General features: G+C 42.4%; 1 protein-coding gene across 1 annotated transcript in view; it reads left to right on the top strand.

Annotated features, from left to right (window-relative positions):
• CSMD3 (CUB and Sushi multiple domains 3) overlaps nt 1–26,305 on the top strand; it is a 332,707-nt gene that overhangs the window by 287,768 nt on the left and 18,634 nt on the right. The window contains exons 35-39 of the mRNA XM_019552043.1: nt 2,177–2,350; nt 2,524–2,597; nt 20,196–20,307; nt 21,528–21,707; nt 25,474–25,539. Coding sequence (XP_019407588.1) covers nt 2,177–2,350; nt 2,524–2,597; nt 20,196–20,307; nt 21,528–21,707; nt 25,474–25,539 — 606 coding nt within the window. The remainder of the gene's footprint in view (nt 1–2,176; nt 2,351–2,523; nt 2,598–20,195; nt 20,308–21,527; nt 21,708–25,473; nt 25,540–26,305) is intronic.

Here is a 26,305-nt window from a genome sequence, read left to right as displayed (position 1 = left end):
TTTTTTCCCCTGACAGGTTACTCAGGGGAAAAAATAGACCTCTGTGTGCAAAATAATGCAGCAAAACAGGAATAATCTAAAAAGGTACAGAGATCTTTACAAACTATGATCCCAATTTTGCAGACTTTTACTAATGAGCACAGTGTTTACAATAGGGAGGAGCTGTACCAAGCCAAATGGACTAATTACCAGACTATCCTCAGTTGAAGGTGGATTATGTTTAGTAACAATTTTGCAGCGGATTATATTCTGCCAACAGCATGATTCAGTTTGAGTTTCCAGATCATAATACACTGAAATCTGTTATCCTGTGAAGAGAAATCTTTGTGTGGAGTCCTTGTATTAACAGTGAGACACTACAAAGCTATTTAATATGAAAAGTCCCCATTGTAGGATAAGGACCTAAGTGAAAAGGATGAACATGTTATAATAAATGGCAATTATCAAAGGTAAAAGTAAAAATATGTATTTTTAAAAGAGAAAAAATTCATAGCAATCTCAAATCCATAGATGATTTGATTATTGTTTCTATAGGCATGACTTGTGTATTCTTAACATTGTGCATTCATTAACGGTGATGGTGTTCATTCTACTTTCTTGACCAGTGGCACATTTAATTTTAATATCAATCCCAAGCTTCTGTCAGAAAAAGTCCAGTTTTGTGGCACAGGGAACATAGCTGATCAGACCACTGGCTCACGAGAACACAGAATCAAACATCTGATAGCAACCAATGCTTTATTCTGAAGAGACGAGCCAGAAATCTTGGAACACATATAGCCAGTTATTCAATACTATGCCATGGGTAGAAAAAAAAGACTTTGCAAGACAGAAACTTTAATTTTAAAGCCCTCGTTTTAAACACAACATAAAGGTTGACTTTTTCATGTTGCTGATATTACTTTGTGTCTGTGCTTTTGGGAGCCATTTTTATAGTAGTCCTGGTTAGCACAACTATCTTTCTGATGTTGTTGCTGGGTAGAATCATAGAAATTTAGGGTTGGAAGGGACCTCAGAAGGTCATCTAGTCCAACCCCCTGCTCAAAGCAGGACCATCACCAAATAGATCATCCCAGCCAAAGCTTTGTCTAGCTGGGTTTTGAAAACCTTCAAGGATGGAGCTTCCACCACCTCTCTGGATAATTTTATAACCCTTCTAGTGAGAAAACTCTTCTTAATATCTAACTTAAACTTCCTTTGCTGCAACTTGAGACTGTTGCTCCTTGTTCTTTCATCTCCCACCACTGAGAACAGTCTAGCTACACCCTCTTTCAAACCCCCCTTCAGGTAGTTGAAGGTTGCTATTAAGTCCTTTCTGTCTTCTCTTCTCTAGAATAAATGAGCCTAGTTCCCTCAGTCTTTCTTCAAAAGTCATGTCCCCAGCCCTCTCGCCATTTTTTGTCACCCTCTGCTGGACTCTCTCTAATATTTCTACATCCTTTCTGTAGTGGGGGGCCCAAAATTGAACTCAGTACTCCAGATGTGGCCTTACCAGTGTTGACTAGAGGGGAATAATTACTTCCCTTGACCTACTGGCAACACACCTACCAATGCAGCCCATTATGCCATTAGCCTTCTTGACAACAAGGGCACACTGCTGGCTCATATTCAGTTTATTGTTCACTGTAACCCCCAGGTCCTCTTCTGCAGAGCTGTTTCCCAGCCAGTCACTCCCCAGCCTGTACTGGTGCATGGGATTGTTCAGTCCTAAGTGCAATAAGATTGTTCTGTCCTAAGTGCAAAATGCAGATAAGCACAATTTTGTTTAGTTAGAGGAAGTAAGAATCTGCCGTTCTGAAAAATCCTTTACTTCTCCAAAAGCACAGAAGACCTCATAAGTGACTAAAGTTAGACTTCAGGTTACAAAGTTATGATGCCTTGTTGTATGGGTAGAGATCCAGAGATCAAGCAGATGGCTGATGTGCTCTGCAGTTTCTCTCTGCAGAATGCCTTGTGCCTTGATGTTGTAGAGTATTGGGGAACATATAGCTGTGGATGTATAGGTGTGAAGTATGGAAGGAATGCAGTCCTGTCTTATGTATGTAGACTGTATATAAGAAACATGCACAGATTGTTTTAAATGATTAGTTAAGCTCAGATTCTTTAATTCATGTCTTATTTTAATACCGTATACTAAATGGCAAATGCTTTCTATGCTTCATTCCTTTTTCCGTAGCAAAATTTTGTGGTGACCCTGGTATTCCTGCTCAAGGGAAAAGAGAAGGCAAGAGCTTCATCTACCAGTCAGAAGTCTCTTTCAGCTGCCATATTCCTTTTATTTTGGTTGGATCCAGTACTAGGATATGCCAAGCAGATGGGACTTGGAGTGGTTCAGCTCCTCGATGTATAGGTAAAAGGAGATCTATATTACTGTGATTGTTTTCCTTTATTCTCCTGCTATTACATCTAACTGTTTAATATTATTAAATACTTTTACTTTTATGTTATTTTTATATTACCTATGAAATATAACTTTGTATTAGAAAAATAGAATATATTGTATTGTTTTTTATGTTGTTTTAGAACCTACCCGCACAGCATGTGAAAATCCAGGAGTGCCACGGCATGGATCACAAAACAATACATTTGGCTATCAAGTAGGTTGTCTTTTGTACTACACTGTCATTCAGAAATCCTCAGTTTGTGATCCAGGAAACAATGGTGTTGTTTGAAGTGCTGGCTGGTTCTGCAGAGCAGGCTATTGTTTCTTCCAGCTTCTGAAATTGAATTTAGAATCCACTAAAAACCCATTAAATATATTTTTTCTAATTTTCCATGAAAGCTATTGTTGTTGTTGTCACATGAAAGTTCCCAAATGAAAGGGAAGATGTTCCACATACTCTGCATTTGGAAAGAAAGTGACCTTTGTAGCAGTCCTTGCATTTTGCGGGGTGGGGAATGCCCATTGATTTCATTGTGCATTTCCTGGCCAAAGGCTGAGCAAGGACTTGACTCTAGTTCTCTAAGAATAGGGTACAATAGTTTCAGTCAAGCTGGGTTTTCCTCTCACTTACATTAGTTTACATCACACATAGTTTGACTGAAAGCAGAAAAGTTACACTGGTGTAAACAAATGCGAGTAAACAGAGAATCAGGTTGATCACTCCTATAGTAACATAACATGGAGATAATACATGTGTGCTAGAGTATACAAACCCACACTAGCCATGATGAGGTTACAGTCACCTGCCAGCTCTGCCCTGCTATGTGTGTGCCATGTCTGGAAGGAGAGAGCTTATCTCACTTGCGGCTGAGTGAGAAGAAGAGCAAGCTGGCAGGGTCCAAGTAGGGTGGCCATCATATAGGACATTCTGGTTTTCTGCTATTCTATCTTCTGTCCTCTACTGATAAGAAACTGGACACGTTTATCTCCTCTATTTTTGTCTTCAAGAAACAAATAGAGGACATAAAGGCATCCAGTTTCATATCAGTAGAGGACAACTGGACTGTCCTTTAGGATGGCCATGCAAGATCCAAGTCAGATGAAGTCTGGTTGAGGCTGGAACCTAAAGGAACACTGCAGTCTCCCAGGTCTTTTTTTGTTTTTTTAGCAGATTAGGCCTGACACAGGTGGATTAAAAAACAGCAGAAGTGAGTCTTTTCACTGACTACAGTGGACTATAGATGGGCTACAGTGGGCCATGTGTCACACTTAAGGGAAGGAAACAGAGACTAGACAGGAGCACTAAGGCAAACTGCTACAGTCTGTGGTCTAGCTGAAGAAGAGCAGGAGGGCTGGGCCCAGTAGGGCTGAAAGATCTTTTGGATTGTGTTTCTACTGGACTTTGACCTGGGGCTCTGCTGCTGTGGGAGGCCTTTACCTCTTTCAAGGACTTGGTTGTGGCTGGGCCAGAACCACAAAAGGAGAGGCTTGAAGACTCTTTGGGTCAAAGTGACACTTAGCTCCTGGAGTGCTCTTCACTGTCAGAGAGGAATGCATAGGGAGAGCACTATTCCACAACCAGCTTTTGAGTTCAATAAAATTCTACATCAGCCAAAAACTGCATATTATACTGCATGATGTTTCAATTATTGCAATTGTGATCTTCTCTAACTTGTTTAGTTTTTCTTCTCATTGGTCTGATATATTAAATAGCTTTAACAGGCTGCCATAGTCTCTCTAGTTTTGAGTATGTTCTTTGCCTTCCCCCCCACTAAGAATTATTAGCAGCCAGTGCTCACTTCTGCAAATAACAGACTGAATGGCAACTGATAAATAATTTCTAAAACAAGTGTACCTATTGGCAGGATTTGCAGCCTTGATCCCCGCAGTTCCAAGATTAATGCCTTATAGATTAATGGGGTAAATCTGGAAACACAGTCCAGCAGCCATTCTTTTGTATACTGTCTGAATCTATATTCTTCTTTACCTAATCAGCAGCATATCCTCAAGATCCCTTGTAAAGGCTTTGTTAGTATTTAGAAACGAAATGTGTAAACATCAATTCTTGTCAGTCTTCCTATGATTGCACTGTAGTATAGGGCAGTATGCATCACTCGCAGCTGGATCAGCAGCAATGAGCAATGCTGTCTTCCCCTGTCAAAATTATGGCATTTCCTCCCTCTGCTTGGTAGGAAGAAGCAGCAGCTACCCCCTCCACCTTTTCTGTACAAGGCAAAGAAGCCATGGGTTGCAGACCAGGGTTAGTGGGTCTGAATGCAGCCCTTTATCAATGTAATTTGCTAACTATTCATGCCTAAAGTGAAAGGAATTGATGTTTACACACCTAGTTCCTAAACAATGAAGGGATGAGGACAACCTGCACCTTATGAGTTATTGGCAGCAGCCCCAGAGGAGTTAAGTTAATAAATGTGCAACTCAATTAAACCACATACCTTGGTATCTAGTCTTTTTTTCCTGTGCATCTGGGATAATACTCTTGTAGCTCTTCTCCCTCAGCCTATAAGAGAAAGGTAAAGAACAAATTTAAAACTAAAGCATATCAAACCAGGTTTTAGAAGAAGAAAAATCAAAATCTCATCAGTTCAGCAACCTCTCTCAATATTGGTTGCTAGACTTACAGTTATGAGGTAAATAATTGAGAGCCTATGTCATCTAACATCCCTCATAGCCTTCTGACTTTAAATTAGTTGTGGCGAATATCAGGTTTTATGATGATATTTCTGTTAACTGTGTGCACACTGTTATACTCTTGTGTGATTCAATTTACCTCCTTAGCCTATGCACAGAGAAGGATAGGTTGAGTGCTTGAGTTGGCTACCTGCAGATGGACCTGTAGTATTAGCAGTCTTGAATAGCTTTGTTGGCATATTGATGCAAGGAACAAGGGTTTTGTAGAGTGATATCTTTTATTGCATGAACTGCATAGCTTCAGTTGCATAAGATTTTGAATGCAAGGCATTGTTCATCAGTACAGATGTCAGGCCTTTGACACTTTGACAACTACAAATATTTCGGAGTGGGGTATCAGGTTTTGGGTTAGGATGATCACATTGCTGTTCTGACTGTTAGTGTTTTGATGCCTTCCTGCATTGCTGGTGGGTCTGAAAGGAGCTTAGAAGCTCCTGGCCTTCTTCCAGTCTTTGGGCACTTCACCAAAGCTTAGAGAAGTAAAGGAGCTGTTTAGCTGGAAAGCAAACAGCTGAGTATCTTTTGGGGTGCTCAGACTTGTGTGGGCTGAACTGGGAACAGAGGAATTTCTTAACCCCTTTGGAGCGGACAGGGAAACTGGCTGGGTCACCTTTCTCCCAATAAATGCCTTGACTGATTAAACTCTTTTCTGTGCTGCTTTGAAATGAGTTTCACTGGAGAAGGTGAAGTCCTTCTCTCAGGAGCAGAACTGGATTCTCATTTCTTGAGTCAGGGCCAGAGAACCAGAGACAGTAAGATATGGAAAGACCAGGGTCTCAGAGTGGGAAGTAGCTTTAGCTGCCTTCTTGTTGTCTAGAAGAGAAGCCTGGACTATCTTCAAGGGATTCTCTCAGAGACCACACAAGGCCTCAGGAGTCTCAGGCAAGGACCCCTAGAAGGACACTCTGTGACATTAGTATAATATCTTCACTATGTTTTCATATGCAGTGTTGCCACTGGTAAATCTGAGCTGTATACTTCATCAGAAAACGTCTAATTTAGGTCTCACAAACCTGTTCAGATCCTGGGCTGACAATAAATTTCCAATCTAGAACACCCAAGCCCTCCATTTTGGACACTCAGTTTATTGGGGGTACTCATTCACAAGCTGTATGTAGCATGGACACTTTTTATAATACTGATCCAGAAAGATTAACTCCATAGTTCCATTTTCTTCCTGGGTTTTCATTTAGTACAATAAGTCTTCTATTGTCACCAGAACTCTGAGCTTTTCAGCTGGTTTCATAGCTGATTTTCTGAACCCTCTTCAGATTTTTTTTTTTTAGGGAATCATCCAGTTCTGTCTGCCCTACCTTGACCCAGATAAATGTTGCCAAAACTAGATTTATAATAAGACAACAGCTATGCACATCTTTCCTCAGGATTCCAGAGATGGATTTTTGCATGTATAGATTTTGTAGGCATTAGGGCTGGAAGGGACCTCGGAAGATCATCGAGTCCAGCCCTGCACCCCAGGGGCAGGAACTCAGCAGGGGCCATAGGTTCCCAGCAAGATAAACATCCAAATTTCTCTTGAAGACATTCAAAGTAGGTGCTTGAACCACCACCGGTGGCAGGCTATTCCAGACCTTGGGGGCTCAGACAGTAAAGAAGTTCTTTCTTATGTCCAGCCTGAAATGGTCTTGCAGGAGTTTATGACCATTCAACACTTGGGGCACTCTGGTGAACAAATGTTCCCTCAGATCCTGGTGAACACCCTTTGTAAACTTATAGGCAGCCATCAGATTACCCCTGAGCCTGCGCTTTTCCAGACTGAAGAGTCCCATAGGTCTCAGTCTTTCATCATAAGATCTGTTTTCCTGACCTCTGATCATGCACATGCTCTTCTCTGGATTCTCTCAAGCTTCTCCACATCCTTTTTGAATTGTGAAGCCCAAAACTGGACGCAGTACTTCAGCTGCAGCTTCACCAAGGCCGACTACAATGGCAGAATGACATCCTGGGAATTTCTTGAGAAGCATCTATGGATGCAAGCCAGCATTTTGCTTGCCTTACTAACAGCAGCATGACATTGATGGCTTATGTTCATCTTGTGGTCAATCATGTCCCCCAAGTCCCTTTCAGCTGTAGTGCTAGCCAGCATAACACTGCCGAGCCTATAAGCATGCTGCAGGTTTTTCTTCCCATGGTGGAGAACCTTGCATTTTTTGGTGTTAAGCACCATCAGGTTCTTGTCCACCCATTTTCTGAGCCTGTCCAGGTCAGCCTGGATCGCCCTCCTGTCCTCAGGTGTGGATGCTTTACCCCAAAGTTTGGTGTCATCAGTGAACTTGGCCAATCCACTTCTGATGTCAATTTCCACATCATTATTGAAGATGTTGAATAATATAGGTCCAACAACAGAACCTTGAGGGACCCCACTGGTTAAAGGGTACCATGATAATTGACTTCCACCAACCACCACCCTCTGGGTCCGACCACAGAGCCAAATCCCCAGCCAGCGGATCATGGTGGACCCAAGGCTGCAGTTGGCCAGTTTTGCCAAGACTGGTGATCATGGGATACCAGATCGAAGGCTTTTTGAAGTCAAGATGTATGATATCAGCCTCCTCTCCCGTGTCCAAGTGATAGGTCACCTGGTCATAAAAGGAAATAAGATTGGTCAAGCAAGACCTACCTGCAACAAACCCATGTTGGCTATCCCTCAGGATGCTGCCATTGGCCAGTCTGTTAAAAATGGTCTCTTTGATAATCTTTTCTAAGACCTTCCCTGGGATAGAGGTCAGGCTGATCGGCCTGTAGTTTGACAGATCCACTTTCCTCCCTTTCTTGAAGCTAGGTACCACATTGGCCTTCTTCTAATCTTTAGGCATTTCACCAGAGCACCAGGAGTTCTCAAAGATCTGTGCCAGGGGCTGAACGATGATGCTAGCCAGCTCCTTGGTACCCTGAGGTGTAGACTGTCAGGGCTGGTTTACTTGAAGGTGTCCAGCCTCAAGGTTTTCCTTCATGAGGTCAGCATTGTTGGAGGTTGGGTAAGGAATCTCCCTCACCCGGGCTTCCCTGTCCTGTAATGGGCAGGGGCATCAATTCATGGGATTGATGAAAGACCAATGCAAAGTACCCATTTAGCAAGTTGGCTTGTTCCTGGGTGTCAGTTGTCAGCTGCCCCATCTGGTTTAGCAGGGGTCCAGTGCTGCCCTTGCTTTCCTTCATCTCCCCACATATCTAAAACAGGACAATAGTCTTTGATAATTGTAGCCAGTTAGAGTTCTGTAACAGGCTTGGCTTTCCTGGTTCACTCCCTGCAGGTCCAGACCAGTGCAGAATATTCCTCCTTGAAGGTGGATCCCATCCTCCATCCTTTCTAGGTCTTTCTTTTTAGACACAGGAGGTCCACTAGTTCCCTGGAGAGCCAAAGGGGCTGCTGTGTCCTTTTGCTGCCTTTCCTCTGAGACAGAATAAACTAAGCCTGTGCATCCAGGATTGCTCCCTTGGGCAGCAACCACTCTTCCTGAAATCCCTTTCCCTTTGGGTCATGATCCCTTAGAGCCTCATTGACAAGCCTCCTGAGCTTGTCAAAGTCAGGATTCCTGAAGTCGAGGACTTCTGTATTGCTGACTGACTTACTAGCTTTATGGTGGATGATGAAGGTGATCAGCTCATGGTCGCTGTAACCCAGCTTCTCTTCGATTGTTAGGTCACTGATTAAGTTGTCCCCAATTGCCAATACCAGGTTGAGCAGTGCTTTACCTCCTGTTGACCCGTAGACTTCTTGTGTCAGATAGAGCTCATCCATGCACACGAGGAAGCTTTGCGACCATTCAGATGTGGCCGAGCACTCTTCCCATGAGATGTCTGGGTAGTTGAAGTCTCCCATGACAACCATGAACCAGGAGCGTCTGGCCTCAGCCAATTCCTTGGCGAACTCCTGGTCAAGTTCTTGATTCTGGGTGGGAGGTCAGTAGTAGACCACAGCTTTTAAACCAGAGGTTCTCCAGTCATCCACCCTGGGTGCCAAGGTCAGCTTGCAGGGACACATAGGTCTCCTTGACATAGAGAGCTACACCCCTGCCCCTTTTATCCACTCAATCTCTCCTGTACAGGGTATCGCCGTCTATACCTATGGCCCAGTCATGGGTGGAGTCTCACTAGGTCTCCGTTATCCACCAAGTCTCCATTTTATATTTAGGCTTCTTCAACCTATATATGATAACACATCAAAATGTAAGGATAAAGCAACAACTAAATAAAGATAGTACAAGCTAAACAGACTGATTATTTAGCAGCAACTTAGTAAGCTGTCAGTATTTGACCCTTGGTTAATCGGTTCAGCAGCTAAAAAAAGATGGGCTTGTAAGCATTCAGATGTTTACAAAAGTGCTACTTTAGCCCTTCTTTAGTTATCAGCCATTGTGGCATGTTAATGAATGACATCATCTGGTATAACTGATTTTTGTATATGCATTTAGCGTGTTTACCATTCATTCCCAATTTTTGTTATGTAGCAGATCTATCTTAATATGTCAAACACATTTTACAAGAACGAAATATCTTTAGGTCTTAGTGTGTACCAAGTTCATCTACAAGCTTGGAAAATAAATTGCTTCTTTGAAATGAACTGTGGATTTGAAATATTTCTTCAGAGATATTGCTAGTAACATAGGAAATTGTTTATAGCATTTTGACCATAAACCATTATAGCACAACATGTCGCTGAACTGAAGTAACAGGGATCTATTTAGAACAATCTGTCATCTATGCAAGAATTTTTAGGTTTCTTTTTCCAATTTAAGTCTTTGTAGAAATTCAGCTGTTTTACTTTATATTAAAGCTTGGAGGCAACCAAAGTGCAGCATGAATTTAGAAAGAAAAATAGCTGCATAATACTGGTGGTAGCCTTGTGTAAGCTTTTGGATATGTTTTATAATATACCCTATGAAATTCAGTCTGAAGATAACAACCTTATGATCTCTTTTGACAAATATAATGCTTATATTAACGATAATATTGGCAACGGTGATGAAATTCTGAAAATGGGAGATATATTGTATGGATTTGGCTTTCTTTACCCCAGCACTGTGCCTTGGTCCTGCTCTGGAACAGTAAAAATATACTTTGTTCCCAAGCTAATCAGTGCTGCTTAACTTCCCAAAAGGATAAAAATGTTCTTGAATTTGATGACCTAGACATGTATACCACAGGGCTAGACAACACTGAAAAAGTGGTTTCCTATAGTCCAGTTAGCAAGTTACAAGTAGTAAATAATGGCAGTGTTTAGTCGGAGAGGATTGACTAGGATTCAGATCAGTGATGTGGATTGAAGGTCCCTGTGTCTCATTGTCGATTCCCTGAGTCTCCACTAAAACAGTCCATTAGACCACATAGATCTACATATGGATGTTCACTGCAAAGGATAGCTAAATGTCAGAGGAGAGAGAAAACTGCCACAGAAGCACTCGGAAACATGAACCAACTACCTCATATTCTAGCATGCATGATTTCCAAAAGTGTAGCCTTGTGTTACTTTTATTTATTAAGCAAAATTAAAGAGAGCTGTTAATATGAAAAGACTGGTTTAAGCAGAGGTGCCGCGTATGTGTGGGCCTTTGGGAAGAGGGCTGTCTCCTGAAATGTGTAAAACTTTCTGCATGTCCATCATCTTAGCCCCCCCAGCAAAAATAAATGTTGGCACCTATGGCCATGTCCAGAGGAGTGTGGCTGTGCAGTATATGGCACCACAGACATGTCTGTGGCACCATGCATTCAAATGTTCTCCATGCTGCAATGGAGCAATGTGGGGTGGGGGTTGAGAAGATTATCAAGCAGCACATCTGTGATGGGCCAGCTGCAGGGATGATGCTCAGGGGCAACCAGCATGGTTTCATTAGGAGCAGGTCCTGTCAGACCAACCTGATAGCCTTCTATGATCAGGTCACAAAATCATTGGATGCAGCTGATGTGGTGGACGTAGTCATTCTGGACTTCAGGAAGGCCTTTGACACTCTCCCACCCTGTTCTCATTAAGAAACTAGGTGACTGTGGCATTGGTGCCTACACAGTCAGATGGATAGCAAATTGTCTGAGGGGCCACACTCAGAGTGGTGGTGGATGGGTCATATTCAACCTGGAGGGATGTGAGCAGTGGAGGCCCCCAGGGCTCGGTCCTTGGGCCCGCACAGTTCAATTTCTTTACTAGCAACTTGGACGAGGGGGTGAAAAGTGCCCTGTTTAAATTCACGGACGACACCAAGATTTGGGGTGAGGTGGACGTGTTAGAAGGGAGGGACAGGATACAGCAGGACCTGGACAGATTACACGGGTGGGCAAATGAGAACAGGATGGGATTCAGTATGGACAAGTGTAGGGTGCTGCACTTAAGCAAGAAGAACCGGCAGCATACCTATAGCTTGAGGAACTCCCTTCTCAAAAGCACAGTGGCAGAAAAGGATCTTGGAGTCATTATCAATTCCAAGATGAACATGGGCCGCTAATGCGAGGACACAGTCAGTAGGGCTAACTGCACCTTGTTGTGCATCCACAGATGCAACACAAGCAGGGCTAAGGAGGTGATCCTCCCCCTCTATGCAACACTGGTCAGGCTGCAGTTGGAGTACTGCATCCAGTTCTGGGCACCACACTTCAGGGTGCCCAGAACTGAGAGGGATGTGGACAACATGGAGAAGGTCCAGAGGAGGGCCACTCGCATGATCCAGGGACAACAGGACAGACCCTATGAGGAGAGGCTATAGGACCTTAACCTGTTCAGCCTTCACAAAAGAAGGCTGAGAGGGGACCTGGTAGCCATCTATAAACTTACTAGAGGGGACCAGCGGGGAATAGGAGAGACCTTGTTCCTATGAGCACCTCCCAGAGTAACAAGGAATAACGGCCATAAGTTGTTAGAGAGTAGGTTCAGACTAGACTTTAGAAAACACTACTTCAGTCAGGGCAGCTAGGATCTGGAACCAAGTTCCATGGGAAGTAGTGCTGGCTCCTACCTTAGGGGTCTTTAAGAGGATGCTTGACAATTACCTAGCTGGAGTCATTTGAGCCTAGTTTTCTCTCCTGTCCAGGGCAGGGGGTCAGACTAGAAGATCTGCAAGGTCCCTTCTGACCCTATATCTGTGAATCTATGACCTCTAAATATTCAGGAGTCCAAAAAAAAACCATGCAAAAAGCCCCAGAATGGCATATGTGGTGTCATCATGCACTGCTCAAACCTGGAGCTGTGCTGGCTGGAGCCATGCTTTGGCTGCTGACCAGGCTCCAGGTGGCAGGATTGTCACTGTTGCAGCCCTGGGAGGCCCCCAGGACCCCAGGTAAGGCTGCTGGTCCCAGCCCAGTGCTGGCCTCAGCCTTCTCTACCCTACCCTACCCTAAGCCAGAGGGGGAGTGGCACAGGCATTCCCCAAGGACAGCTAGAGGTGGCATAAGGTATGCTGCTGCTAGTAGTCCCTCAGGGGCCAAACATCTATACTCATGTGGATGTGGCCTATGGGTTTAAGTATTCGTTTTTGCTCAGAATAAGGGCTGTGAAAATGTATGGTGTTACTCATTATATATACTCCATGGAAAGTCAGCCATATCGTCTACAGTTCGTGACAAAAATAAGATTTCATGTAGTAAAGTTCAGAAAAGTTAGGATGAGATGGAGTCTGTTCCAGCTTTCACACATTTGCACAGAATTATTTTCTTTGTGCTAACTTTGAACTGTTTGGCAATGGTCCAAAGTAACAATCTAGAAAAAAACAGAACTTGCCTTTTTTATAGTTCAAGGATGGTAAATTAAAAAAATATTCCTTATAAAATGAGGAAGCCTGAGTTACGCACATCAGCACTGTATTCCAAAACTGTGATGGACTTGTATGAGTCCACACATGAACATAGTATATATCAGTAACAGTAACAAACCCTGGTTGCACCTTGGGTATAGTCTGATAATGAAAGATAGTCATACTAAAAATATTAATATTGTCCTTTCTTTTACAACTTTAATAAAAAATTAGATTGAACTCTTAGCACATGCTCTGATCAGCTTTTGCCTTATTTGAACTATACTGAACCGTTTGCCATTTTTACTCGGGGGTGTGAATTTACTATAACGTCAGACACAAATTTTGTGTATCAGTAACAATTGTATATCTAGATCACAATAACCCATTTGAAAATTTAGTCTGAATAAATATCTAAGAGTTACTCTTGGTAGTCCTACTTCTGAAACTAGTCACAACTCTGAAATGACTATTGGCACCACATAAGAGGCCTAACTTTCCAGTAGAGAAGGCATCTGTGATATTGAGTCTGGATACAACCAAATTGTAACTTATTTAATATGTGCATATTTACCAGCTCTAAAATGAAGGTGGTCAAACAACATATAGGACAATCCCTTCTTTCAGGAATCAAAACCATTCGCCCATATAGAGAGCCACTCCACCTAAAAAATGGACCCTTACCAGAATCCAGAGAGAGAGAATAAATCTCCTTCTACTCCCATGACTCCTTCCCCCAGTATCAATGCCTCCACACAATCTTCCTAACAAACATTAGTGACAGTACAGCATCTTTTTCCAGTATTGAGCATTTGCTTGCTAAGGACTTAGAAGATTGTATAATAGTGCCACCTGGTGACACCTGCCCTGACAGAATTGTAAAATTATTTAAAATAGAAATGTAATACTTTTTCCTTTGGGTAAAGGGTGGGGCACAAATTAATTTTCAGCTCATCCAAGCCGTAAGCAGCATAGGAGTACTTTTAAAATCAGCCTCTGCACCAGAATAATATGTTCTTATATTTTCTGTGCTGCTCTTCAGAACCATATGTAATGGTTATATGTTCTTAGCTGAAGTGATATGCTTTGCAACCAAGCGTATGAAATTTTTCTTACATGCTAAACCCAACAACACAGTACAGTTAAAATAGAAATGAAAACCAGTGCAGACATATTTTTGGTTACTTTATGATTCTACAAAAAGGTAAGCTTGGAAAGGTGACCTCTTTCAGCAACAGCAATGAAATAATATTTATAGAATTTTGAATGCTATAAATAGGACTTTATCATAAAGGCTATACTAGTAGCTCAAGCCATGTTACTATTATAGTAACATGGCTTGATCTACTTATGGCAAAAAAGGACAGGTGGTAAGATGAAAGTGAGCAACTAGTGCTATCAGGTGAATGATCTGTTGGTAAATGGGGGTGTGTGAAGTGGAAATAGATGAGGTCTTATTGCCAATAAATTTGGTATTTATTCCCCTTTGAAATCATTTCCCAAGCCCATAAATTCACAGTTCCTTTGTCCTGGAGTCAATTACTGTCTATGAGATTATGGTTGAGGAACAAGTCTCCAAGTAGGTGGAGGGTATGAAAATGTACAGCTGGGGTAGAAACAACAGTCAAGCTAGAAGGTGTGAGCAGTTCCTTCCCTTGTTAGTGTTCCTGCTGGGGCTCGCACAGATAATCATTCAGCAAAATTGCTAACTAATGGGTCTGACTCTGCAGTAATCCCTCTCCCACAAAAGATTCGCTTCATTCACTGTTTGTGCTAAATTGTACATTATCCTGGACTTCTAAATGTTTTAGCTCTGTAATGTCAAGTATGTTGGCTTTTTACTCTCCTCAAGATACTTGCTCATTCCTACAAAAAGAGCTTGTTTTACATCTAGTATTTTAGTAAATAAATTACTAGTTAAGCACAAAATTGGCAATAGTTTTAACATCAGATTTTTAATGCATTTCATATTATTACATTTGAACAAAGGTATGAAAAGCAGTGGCATAGAAACAACTGCTGAAATCTTAAAGCCAGATTTTTGGGCTCTGTAACCTAGTAGTCAGAGTGATTTAGCATTGCTGAGCTTTTCATGTATGTGCCTGAGGCTTGGTGCTTAAAGTTAGGTGCATATATAAGTGCCCTGACCTGTAGTGCCCATTGGCTTCCCCATAGTTATGGCTATGCCGCACATCAGAAATCAGACCGCTCTCCTGAAGTTTAAAATATGGTTGGAGGTAAAGAAAAAAAAAGCATTGTCTCTCCAGCTAGTCATCCTGATAGTCAAAGAAACTGAAACAAAGAGGAAAAGAACTAGGTCCATGGTTTTTGTATGCAAATGAAATTAATGTTTATTGGTAGCACTGATTAGGTTGTTTGAACAAGAACAAAGGGATGCTTTTGTCAAATGTAAAAATGTTATTTGTTTGAAAGCTACCAAGTAAATAAGCCAGGTATTTTTTTTCATGGTTTTGAACCAAGATTTCTCCTCCCCCCCAACCCTTCCCACCTCAGAGAGAGAGAGGACTAATGTCAATAAATATCATTTTAACATTGTTGCTTTCAATATTGCTTTATCAAATGAAAGAGAACTCATGTTGCTCAGTGTACCTTCAATAACTGTTAGCATTTTCTAGTATATCAGGGCTGTCAAAGATACAGCCCACGAGCAGATCCAGACCATGCAACCCTAGGATCTGGCCCATGGGTCTCAGGATAATCTGGCATGCTGCATGCCCCCTGTGCCACATGGTGGACAGTCCCATGCACTGTGTGCAGAACAAGCCTTGGACTGGGGTTAGTGCATGCTGCATGCAGCATGGGGCTGGAAGCAGAACACATGCTGCACACAACACAAGGGGCCAATTCAGGATGTGCACAGCATGTGGCACCCCACCAGACTAGGCCTGCATGCTGGCTTTAAGGCTGGTCCCAACCAGGCTCACAAATCAGCCCCACATACTGGAGCCAACACACAGGGTAGATCCAGCATGGGCACTCCATATATCATGTGCCCTGTGCTGGCGCCATATGTGAGCCTCAGACTGGTGGCTGGCATGCACAGGGCTGAGTCGTGGCACTCACTGCATGAGCTCTGGTGCATGGGGTTGGTCTGTGGGGGTCCAGCCTCACATCCCTCATCCGACCAACAGGGCTGGATGAATTTGACAGCCCTTCAGTATATATTTCTTAATAACCTGGTTTATTTTCTCTATAACTGATATTTTTCAAGTAAAGAGATAATTGTGTGGGGATGGTAAAGGGAATAAAAAGTATGGACCTTAATTCATTTTAGTTACTGTTTACCTGTCACCTGTTGTTCATGGGCTATTGAATTTTCACCCTGATAATTGATCTGAGCTAAAATGGAGTAATGATAAAGTTTTGAATAATTGTTTACAGCAATAAGTGGTCTGTTTCATGAGAGAAATTTCTGTGGCAGATTTGTGTGTTTTTAACTTTGTGACAGAGTAGTCACATAGTCAAGTTCTGTGGCAGAGTAGTCTTGGTTTTGGATCAGTGTCAGCTGAGATTAAACTGTTTACCATCCAATCAGTAGTTTAGCTCCACTTCAAATGGATGGTTGTGGGCATTCAGGTGTAGTATCGCAGTAAGGAATATTGAAAGAGAGTGTTGGAACAATGATGCAGCCTTGTTTAACTCTCATCTTAACCTCAAAGAGATATGTGATGGATCCATTCCTAAGAACCACTGCTCACATATGGTCATAGACTAGGCAAAGAATGGTCATGAATTTCAGTGGGCATCCATACGTCAAAAGGATCCTCTACAGTGCTTCTCAGTTGACAGAGTCAAAGGCTTTCATGAGGTCAAAGAAGGCAATGTAGAAGCGTTTATGTTGTCCCCAACACTTTTCCAGCAGCTAGCAAGCAGTGAACGTCATGTCAAGGTTGGGCTTCTTGATGCTTTAAAGCCACACTGAGATTCTGGGAGGAGCTGAGATTATGGAAGTGATGGCTAGTGCCAACAAGACAGGCTCAGCAAATGGAAGGAAATGGCTCAGGAAAGTTCTCATAATGATCTTTCCTGTGGTGGACAGTAAGGATATCCCTCTGTAATTTCCAGTTGTACCTGTCTCCTTTCTTGAAGATTGTGACAGTGGGCACTGATGGCTCCCCTCTCCTTAATAAGGTTTCTTCCATCTTTAGGTTTCAAGGGGGCTGATCCCTGAGTGCTTGGACTGTAGATGTTTGTGGTGCTGAGATAACTGTGCATATCTTGGATGTCAGTAAGATATTGAATCTGCTTTGCACTTATGGTTAATCAATTCTTAGATCTCCTGATCATACTCATCAAACCAGTCTTGATATTTCCTGGTAGTGAATCCAAGTGTCTCTTCAAAGGGAAGTGGACTTGAAGGCACCCCAAATGCGTCTGATATTTTCCCATAGTTGTTGATTGGAATTCACCAGTTTTTCATTGAGGTACCGGTGGAAGAGGTCTTTCTTGATTGTGTGCTAAAGTCCTTCCATGTTGACCTTCCATTTGCATTGCTTCTGCTGCAACTGTCATTTGGGAGCCAGGCTAATGACATAACCAAGTGGATGAATCAGTGATTGGTCCAGAAATCATCAGCTATTAGCATAGCTTAATGCTGCAAACATCTTTGCAATCCTGGACATGTACACTGACATAGTCAGTCAAATGCCAATGTTTAGATTGCAGGTGTCGCCAGGATGTCTTCTACCTGTGTTTCTTGCAGAAAGGGGTGTTGGTGATGGTGGGTTCATGTTCTGCACGCTTGGCCAAGAGGATGATACTGTTGGAAATGACCTTTCCTTTGTTGCCAATGATTCCATTCTAGAGGTTAAGGCCCTTCCAACTCTAGCATTAAAATCTCTGAGTAGAATAAGTCTACCTCCCTCTGGAACACTATAGAGGATTTGGTTAAGGTTGGCATAGAATTCCTCCTTGGTTTAATAACCAGTGTCAAGAGTCAGGGCATATGCACTGATGATAGTGGCATATTGGCTCCCTGCCAGTTTAAAACAAAAAATCATGAGATGGTCATTAAGCCCAATAGAGAGGTCATTGAGTTGGTTTATAAGTTCATTCTTAATGGCAAATCCAGCTCTATGAAGTTGGTGTTCTCTTTCTGTTTACCCTTCCAAAGAATGTATAGCCCCCTCCTTGTTCTTTGAGCTGTCCATCTCCCACTCCTTGAGTCTTGCTCAGTGCAGTGATGTCCGTGTTGTGTCACCCAAGTTCTCGGGCCATGTTTCCAATCCGGTGCTTTGGGCATTCACTATTAGGATTGTCCATGAGGGTCCTGATGTTCCAAGTCTCAAAAATGATTGTTTGTCTTCACTGATTTCTTGACCTCAGTAAAAGTGATCCCACTGGACATGGTTATCCATTCAAAAAGAGGGTGGCGTAGTCAGACTATGTTTAGAGCACCTTTTTTTAGCCTCCCCCCCATGTTGGGTGAGCAGAGTGGATCCTAAAAGGGGCTGCTCAGTCACAGTTACAGCTGCCAAATCACACTCCTGCCAATCCAGGTGCCAGATGACCTCCTTGCAACTGTCGCCTTCATGCCAGTTCATGATTAGGAGCTTTCGGGCCTCACAATCCTGCTCCCATCATCACTAGTTGGTCACCAAAGGATTTGAAAAGTATGCTAAACCCATTGTCATGGAAGACACCTATGCATGATTTCTTTTATCGTGGAGTGGCTGTTGCACATCAACTTCCACAGGGTTCCTGACAGAACAGGACCTTGATCCAATGGCAAGGAGTCCAAGACAATTGGGTATCTCATTCTGCTACAGCCTACATCTTTCTTCGCAGCCATTGAGATTCTAAGATCTTCCTTCTGCCCTGCCAAAAAGGACTTGAAGACCCATTGCTGGGGACCGGACAATCTTATTATAATAGTGACCAGTACTCACCATGTCACAGCACGATTAGAGGATATATGTGGCTTTTCAGAAGGGAGAGTGTTGCCATCTCCTGTACCTACCACATCCTGGTGCTGCTGTTGTTGCTTAGTCTGTGACTGCTTATTCATCAGAGTTACCCCTGCTTATTTCACAACTAGCCTTTCCTGAAGGACATTCCACCATCCACCACATGTGGATACATGCTGGGTAGCAGCACAGCTCTGCCACCAGATACAGTGAATAAGTTTATACTTGCACTGTGGCATGATGATTATTTTTGATGAACCCATGTCCTGCAGGGGGTAGGTTTCTTGCAATGCTTGAAAACTGAGATTTTTTTTATTTTTTTTTGCAATGACCTAAAAATCGTAATGGCAAGGCATGGTAAAGAACTTATATATCTGTGTGCTTTTTTTAGTGAGAAGGGCAGGGGGATGAGACTGAGTAAAGTGTTTTGTTTATTTAATTTTTTTACCCATTCCATTTTTTTTTTAAGAAGCCGCTTTGCTCAGAGGAGTTTGCATGACGATTTTTCAAGTATTCAAGTTGTTTTCTACATATTGACTGATTGATATTCTCTTCCTGTAGAGAGAAAGTAAAATTAGAAAACAAAGACTCCAAAATATTTTTTTAAAATGCTATAGCTGTGAAAGCTTGTGACAAGAAGGACAGAACTGGTCAGAAAATTTATGGCAAAACATTTTTTTTTTCCCATTAGAGGTTAGCGATTCATCTAAATATTTTTTTTTCAAAGATGGCTCAGTATTGAGAGAGCTCTAGAGTAAACCATTGTCCCAATCACAGTTTCAACTCCCTACCTCTTTTGCAGCCACTTAACATGCTGACATGACATTTGAAGCTTGGAAGCCATTGTAACTCCATACCCCAGACTCCTAAGGCTGCCAGTATCCCCTGGGTGTTGTCCATCAGGTTGTCTGGCCTGAATTTGTTGGGTTTTCCCCCCTTTCATAGAAAATATAAAAAGTTGTGGATTTTGTTCTGACCTGGAGAATCCTGCTTTGAGCAGAAGGTTGGGCTAGGTGACCTTCTAAAGTCCCTAACAAGCCTATTTTCCTTGTTAAATGTCAAAATAGCAAAATCCTCTACATCAGCACATCTCCGACTTCGAGGTTTGTGTTCCATGTCAGTACAATCAGCTACTTTCATCCCCCTGTCTTCAGATGCCACATTTTATTTGCTACTTTTGTCCATGTGCAGTATTTACATGATTCACACATTCCTGGACAGTGGACTTAGATAATACTTATTGAATAAGTCATGACATCCCAAAGTGGGTGCACCCCATAGCACTATTCTACATAATAGTATTACCTTGATACAACCAGCTCAAAAAAGACTTCATATTGTAGATATTCATCCCACATAAATAACACTTTTTTTCTGTTGGATATGGAACAACTGATCTTTCCCTATAACAATATTATTGTGTTTTCATTGTTTCAATAGGTGGGAAATGTTGTTCAGTTTCAGTGTAAAAAAGGACACCTTCTCCATGGATCCACAACCCGCACTTGCCTTCCTGACCTTACATGGAGTGGGATTCAACCAGAGTGTATACGTATGTAAATTGATCAGATAGTGAAATATATTATAGCTTATGAAAAAGCTTCTATATTAGAATGCTTCAGTTAATTTCAATTTACATTTATAGTTTAATGTTGGAAAGTAGTAAGTGACAAACAATCTTAGCTGTAAGAAACCAAAAGAATACAGAAGGATGCAGGTGAATAGAGAGAAGGCCAACTGAAAATTATGCTAGGACAAGGCAGGCCTGAATCAGGGAGCTGCAAACTGCACATTATTGACAACAATACATGGTTTGAACTACTTGCCTAGTACCTCATCAAGATAGTTTGGAGAAGGGCCAAAAACGTCATTAAAAGGAATGAGATATATCTGTCTCAGATAGAAAGTTCTTCAATAGGAAATGCATTTCACTCCTTGGGCGGTATGAATGTTTACAGTTATCCATACATTATTGCAAAGGTAGATTCTCAAACTAAATCACTTTGGTATACGTGAATCTACTCACAAAATCAAGGTCAAAACTCACAAAACCATGATGTACTTATGCAAATTAAATGCAGAAGAAAGAGTATAGAGAGATAATATATTTTATTAGACCAATTGAATAGTTGGAAAAGTTGTTTTTTACAAGCTTTCAGGCACAAACACCCTTCTTCAGGCATTGGGACAGTCTGCTGCTGTTCTCCTGGATGGGATAGAGGCCACTATGTAAAATGCAGGTCTGTAAAAATGCAAATACATGGCAGTGAGGATCACAGGTGATGGGAGACAACAACCCACCTGTATTGTCTCCTATCGCCTTTGATCCTTGCTTGCACACATTTGTATTTTCACAGGAGGATCAGAAGCGATAGGAGACAATACAGGTGGGTTGTTGTCTCCTATCACCTGTGATCCTCACTGCCAGGTATTTGCATTTTCACAGACCTGCATTTTGCATATTGACTTCTGTTCCATCCAGGAGAACGCAAACAACAGCAGACTATGCCCGAAGAAGGGTGTTCGTGACTGAAAGCTTGCAAAGAATATTTTTTCCAACTATTTAGTTGGTCTAATAAAATATATCATACTTACCCAAAGAACCTTGTCTGCCTATGTCCTTAGACCAACCCAGCTACAATCAGTGCCCCCATAGAAATATAAGTAATTGTTGTTAAAACTTTTAATTGCTTACATAGAAGTGTTTGAAGTCATTTCTTCAGAAGTGTTATTACTATTTCAACTAACAAATAATTTATGATTTCTTTGTAGCTCATAACTGTAAACAGCCAGAAACGCCATCTCATGCTAACGTTGCAGGAATGGATCTTCCTTCCCTTGGTTATACTTTGATTTATACCTGTCAGTCAGGTTTCTTCCTGGCAGGAGGATCAGAGCACAGAGCCTGTAGGTCTGATGGCACATGGACTGGGAAGGTTCCAGTTTGTGAAGGTAATTAATCCCTTCTGCTTCCCCACTCTCTTCCTCTGCCTCTAGTATTAAACTTCTAATTTTCTTTCATTTGCTATTTAGTAATCATCAGAAAGGGTAGAAAATGAGGCCTGAGTTTACAGTGCAGGAGAGTTCTTCAATCACTGGGCTACAGGGTATAAATTGGATATGCACTCTTGTCTGTCATGGACTTTTGTGGAGGTTGTGCTGTGAAAAAGTCTATAGAATAATGCTCTACACATGACATCGGCAGAGGAAAACACATGCCTACCATGTGTTAGGCATGAGCTAGGAACAGCTAGGCAGTATTGGGACATGTGTTTTTGTACATGTTTATGGAAACATAGATCACATCTGCACAGTACATTCAACATGCTCCAGAGCCACATCCTTAAGCATATTGTACAATTTCATGTGTACTGCTCCTAAACTGGGAGCAGTAGCCACATCTGTATGGTGTCCTGGACAGATAATTATAACTGCTAAGTAAAGGGTAGACAATTATTTCGGCTGAAGGGACACTTTAATGAGTTTTGGAGAGCTGTTGAGGGTCACAAGGGTATCCCCACCCCTTGACAGATGCCCTTCCTCCTGGTTGCCATCTTGGGACTGGAAGTCCCAACCCCAACCCCTGATCTTTGCCACTGGAAGTCCCTACCCTTGCCCCCAGAAGTACTTCTTTTGCAAAGAGGGGTTTGCCATCTTGGAACTGGGAAAAAATCTCCAAAGCAAATCATATACTAAAAATCATTATAACATTTTATTTAAAAAAATATTTTTGTTCTTATTTATGGGTTTTTGCATAGTATATATAGAGGCAATTGCAAAATAGCTCAAAATAAAATCTTACTCGTATATTGTATGTGGTTGGGGGGCTGGATATGTGTGTGGTGGGGTGTGGGCAGCTGTAGGTGTGGGGTTTGTGGGCTGATGTGAGTTTGTAGGCAGGGTGTTGGTCGGTGTGATGTGTGGGGGTGTGATTGTGTGTGGGGGAGGGTGTGGTTGTGGTGTTTGTGGGGGAGGATATATGGGCATGGTGGGGTATGTGTGGGACACACACACACACACACATACACACACACATAGCCCAAAGTAATAGCCCTCCCCACATGCAGGGCAGAGTAGACAGGCCAGCTAAGCCCTAGGGCTGTGACTGCTACTAGCAGTGGCTTGTAGTACCCATGGTCCTGGTTACTGGAACCTCCACTCTGCCTTCCCCTAATGACTGGGCCTGCCATGTTCCCCCACCCACACCACTGCTATGGAAGCTAATGGGCCCCCGTGGCACTGGAAGCTGCAGGGCCTGGCCTGGAGGGTGCAGTATATGTGCACTCCTGGGGTCACCACCTCCAAGCCCTGGGATTAGTGCCACTTTGGTGTGCAGAGGAGAAGAGATGCTTGCAGAAGAGGTGGTCTAGGGAAGGCCATACATCTTAGCAAGACAGTGGGTGTGACCCCCTGAGCCAGTCAGGACCTCCACAGTATATTTCAGTTAAATTGAAAGTATGTACTTTTACACAGAATGCAATGTTACTTTCCTGCATACTTATGCAGTCTTTAGGGTAATAGAAATAGAAATTTGTTCCAAGAAATGGGTTTCCCTTTCAAAACAAAGAAAATAGTAGTGCAACATTTGAAAAATCCTGTATTACATACCAACCCAAACCATAGTGAGTATGCTATGTTTTCATTTCATGCTGGAAGTAGGAAGTGAAGAACTTCTGCAGGGACTATGAAGTCACTTCACCACAGAATAAAACTGAATAGCCTCTTCTATGGAAGCAGATTTCATAATGGCAGAAGTGGCTACAGCCCACAGTGTAGAACAGAAGATGTTCCCTGCCCTTAGGTGCAGAAGGCAATATAGACCAAACCAAAATAAGGGCCACTGCTCCTCAGCAGGTATGAGAGACAAAAAAGCTAACACAGCCTTAAGGAAAAAAGAAACACTGGCTTCTCTGTTTTCCTCTGTTTTGATTGATTGCTTTGCAAACCTTGGCATTTGTTAAATTAATAGAACAGGTGGTTAGAACAAAGAGTCTTGCTGTTCAGTAGTGCAGAAAGATGAGAAGGAGGAGCAGCATCTTCCAAAGTATTAACTCTTAAAGAATAAAACATAGTTTGCACTGAGGGACCTTTCTGATACTCTGTGGGCATAGCTATATGAGACATGAACTGCACAGTAGCTTAATGACACTGCACAGTAGCATGCCCAGCAAAAACCATGTTAATATGCTACTGCACAGTAGTATTAGCCTACTGCGCAGTAAGTGTCACTAAAAACTTATGCATTGGCACTACTGCACAGAAGTGCAAGTTACTGTGCATTGATTTAGTACTTGGTTGCTTCCTGGGGCCAGTGTGATCAAGCAGATGGGGATGCTGGATCTTGCTCTGGGGATGGGAAGTCAGCCCAGCTGGACTGACTTTCCATCCGCAGCCTATGGTCAAAATGTTTCAAAAGTCAAAACGTTTTGACCAGCCCCATTTTTTTTCAAGGCTATTTTGACTGGCTTTGTTTTGTTCTGCTTTTGCTGTTTCAACCTCAAAATTGGTTGAACAGTGTCAGAATGAAATGGCTGGCAAAATTTTGCAGAGCCCTAGTAGTTAATATAGGTCACATAGGTGGTGGTGGCAGGATCCAGAAGCCTGGATCAAGGAGCAGGGCACAGGGTTGGTAAACTGAAGTCGGGAGAGGAAGGGTTAAGGAAGCAAGCCAGAAACCAGGGTTGTTTAAAGAGTACCAATCAGGCAAGAAGCAAAACGTAATGATCTTTCAGCCAGAGGGTGGGGGCAGGAGTGAGAATGACCCAGTGTTTATGGCACTAATATATAAGGGTGTTGCCTGGGTTTTGGTCTTTGTTTTGACTACTATGTTTGTAATTCATATGACACGGTAGAGAAATGGATTAATACTCAGTGGAGCATGGACTGATATTCAGAATTCCGTTAGCCCAGATGAATACCCCAGCTATTAGGCTGCAAAGGTATGGTCCCTGTTACTCTCCTTTTGGCCCAGTGGCTCTCACATTCTTTTCTACACCAAGTAACAAATTCAACAGGAGGATGGGGATAACTTCATCTTGTAGCCCACTGATCAGGTACCCTCCAGGGAAATGAGAAATATGAGTTTGTATCCTTTCAGGAAATGGAAGGGAATGAACCTGAATTTCCCATTTTTTGGTCATTCACTTAGCCACTCTGGCCACTGAATAAAGGGAAGCACTGGTACCACCACAATGATCTTTTAAAAGAAAGAGGTTAACCTTGCTTTGTTCTTTAGTGAGGAAGGTAGTCTCTGGGCTGTGAAGATGAAGTGTAGGAGGCAACTAATTTCTAGAGAGATTTGCTTTACTAACCTCTGCATGCTGTATGAGCTGGATTCAATCAGCCATTCACTCATAATATTGCTTATTTTTCCCCCATTTTGTTTATAGATTTATTCTGACATGTATAACTCTCTGATTTATATGGTAGCAAACTTTGGCACCGTATTCAGGGTTGTGCATTCTTTTGTGTGGGCCAGGTACCTGCAAGTTGGGAGTTGCACCACTCAGCACATGGATCTGGGCCTAAGGAACTTGGTAGCACTGGCCACACCCAAAGTCCATTCAGTTACTATCCTTAGATATTTAGCCTCATTTGAAATCCTCACCCCAAATCATCTGGCACCCCACACTGCAAACCCATGCAGTGAAGGTGTTTTGCTATTGTCCTTCAGCTTACTGGATATGGGTAGCCATCTCTTTGTCTTTTATTTCAACAGCTGGTTCGAAGATATTGGTGAAAGACCCTAGACCAGCTTTGGGAACACCAAGTCCCAAGTTAAGTGGTAAGTACCTTGGTTTTAAAAAATAACTGTTATGACCAGTTCTCTTGAGTGTAACTACTCAGCAAACAAACTAATCAGTACATAAGAGTACAGCAGAGCAGTAACTCACGTTACTAGATCAAAGATATCATTAGTTATTTCCCCATATAAAAATCTCCCATAGGTAAATAGTATTGTAGCATTTGGGAATTTGACAACTTTCAGCCTTGAAGAGATATTTATTGATTTTTGCAGAATAGAGTATTTAGAGCATAAGAAACAGAGTAGACTGACCCATCCCCTGTCATACCTTCTCATTTACCATGAGTATTAGGGCTGTGTGAAGCTTTGTCCCCTGATTCAATTCAGCAAAGATTCAACCCAACTCAATGGCCAAATCTCTGAATCTGAATTGAATCAGAGGACCCTTTAATCTCCCCGAATTGAATCGGAACTCCCCAAATTGATTCAGAGACATTCAGAAAGATTTGGCAATTCAGACATAGGTCCAGTTTTAAATGTTTTTTTTCTGCATACCTCTAGGTAGCAGGTGGCTTGTCAATGCTGCAATGCTGGGGTGGATGAAGTGTCCCACAGAAGCATGGGGGGCTCCCCAGTGCATTTGGCAGCAGACCTGTAAGTGGACCAGAAGTACTTTGGTCCACTTCCAGACCTGGCGGGGAGGGCACATGCCCCATGCCCACCCAGCTCAGTGACTGGTGCCTCCTGGGTCTCGGGGGGGTGCAGCTGGGGTCCCCTCAAGGCTTGTTGCTGAGCCAGTGAGAAG

This window comes from Crocodylus porosus, unplaced genomic scaffold, assembly GCF_001723895.1.
Source record: "Crocodylus porosus isolate Cpor-Errol unplaced genomic scaffold, CroPor_comp1, whole genome shotgun sequence".
Lineage (NCBI taxonomy): Eukaryota > Metazoa > Chordata > Crocodylia > Crocodylidae > Crocodylus > Crocodylus porosus.
Note: the sequence above shows the minus strand (reverse complement) of the source record. Positions and strands in the feature narration are given on the sequence as shown.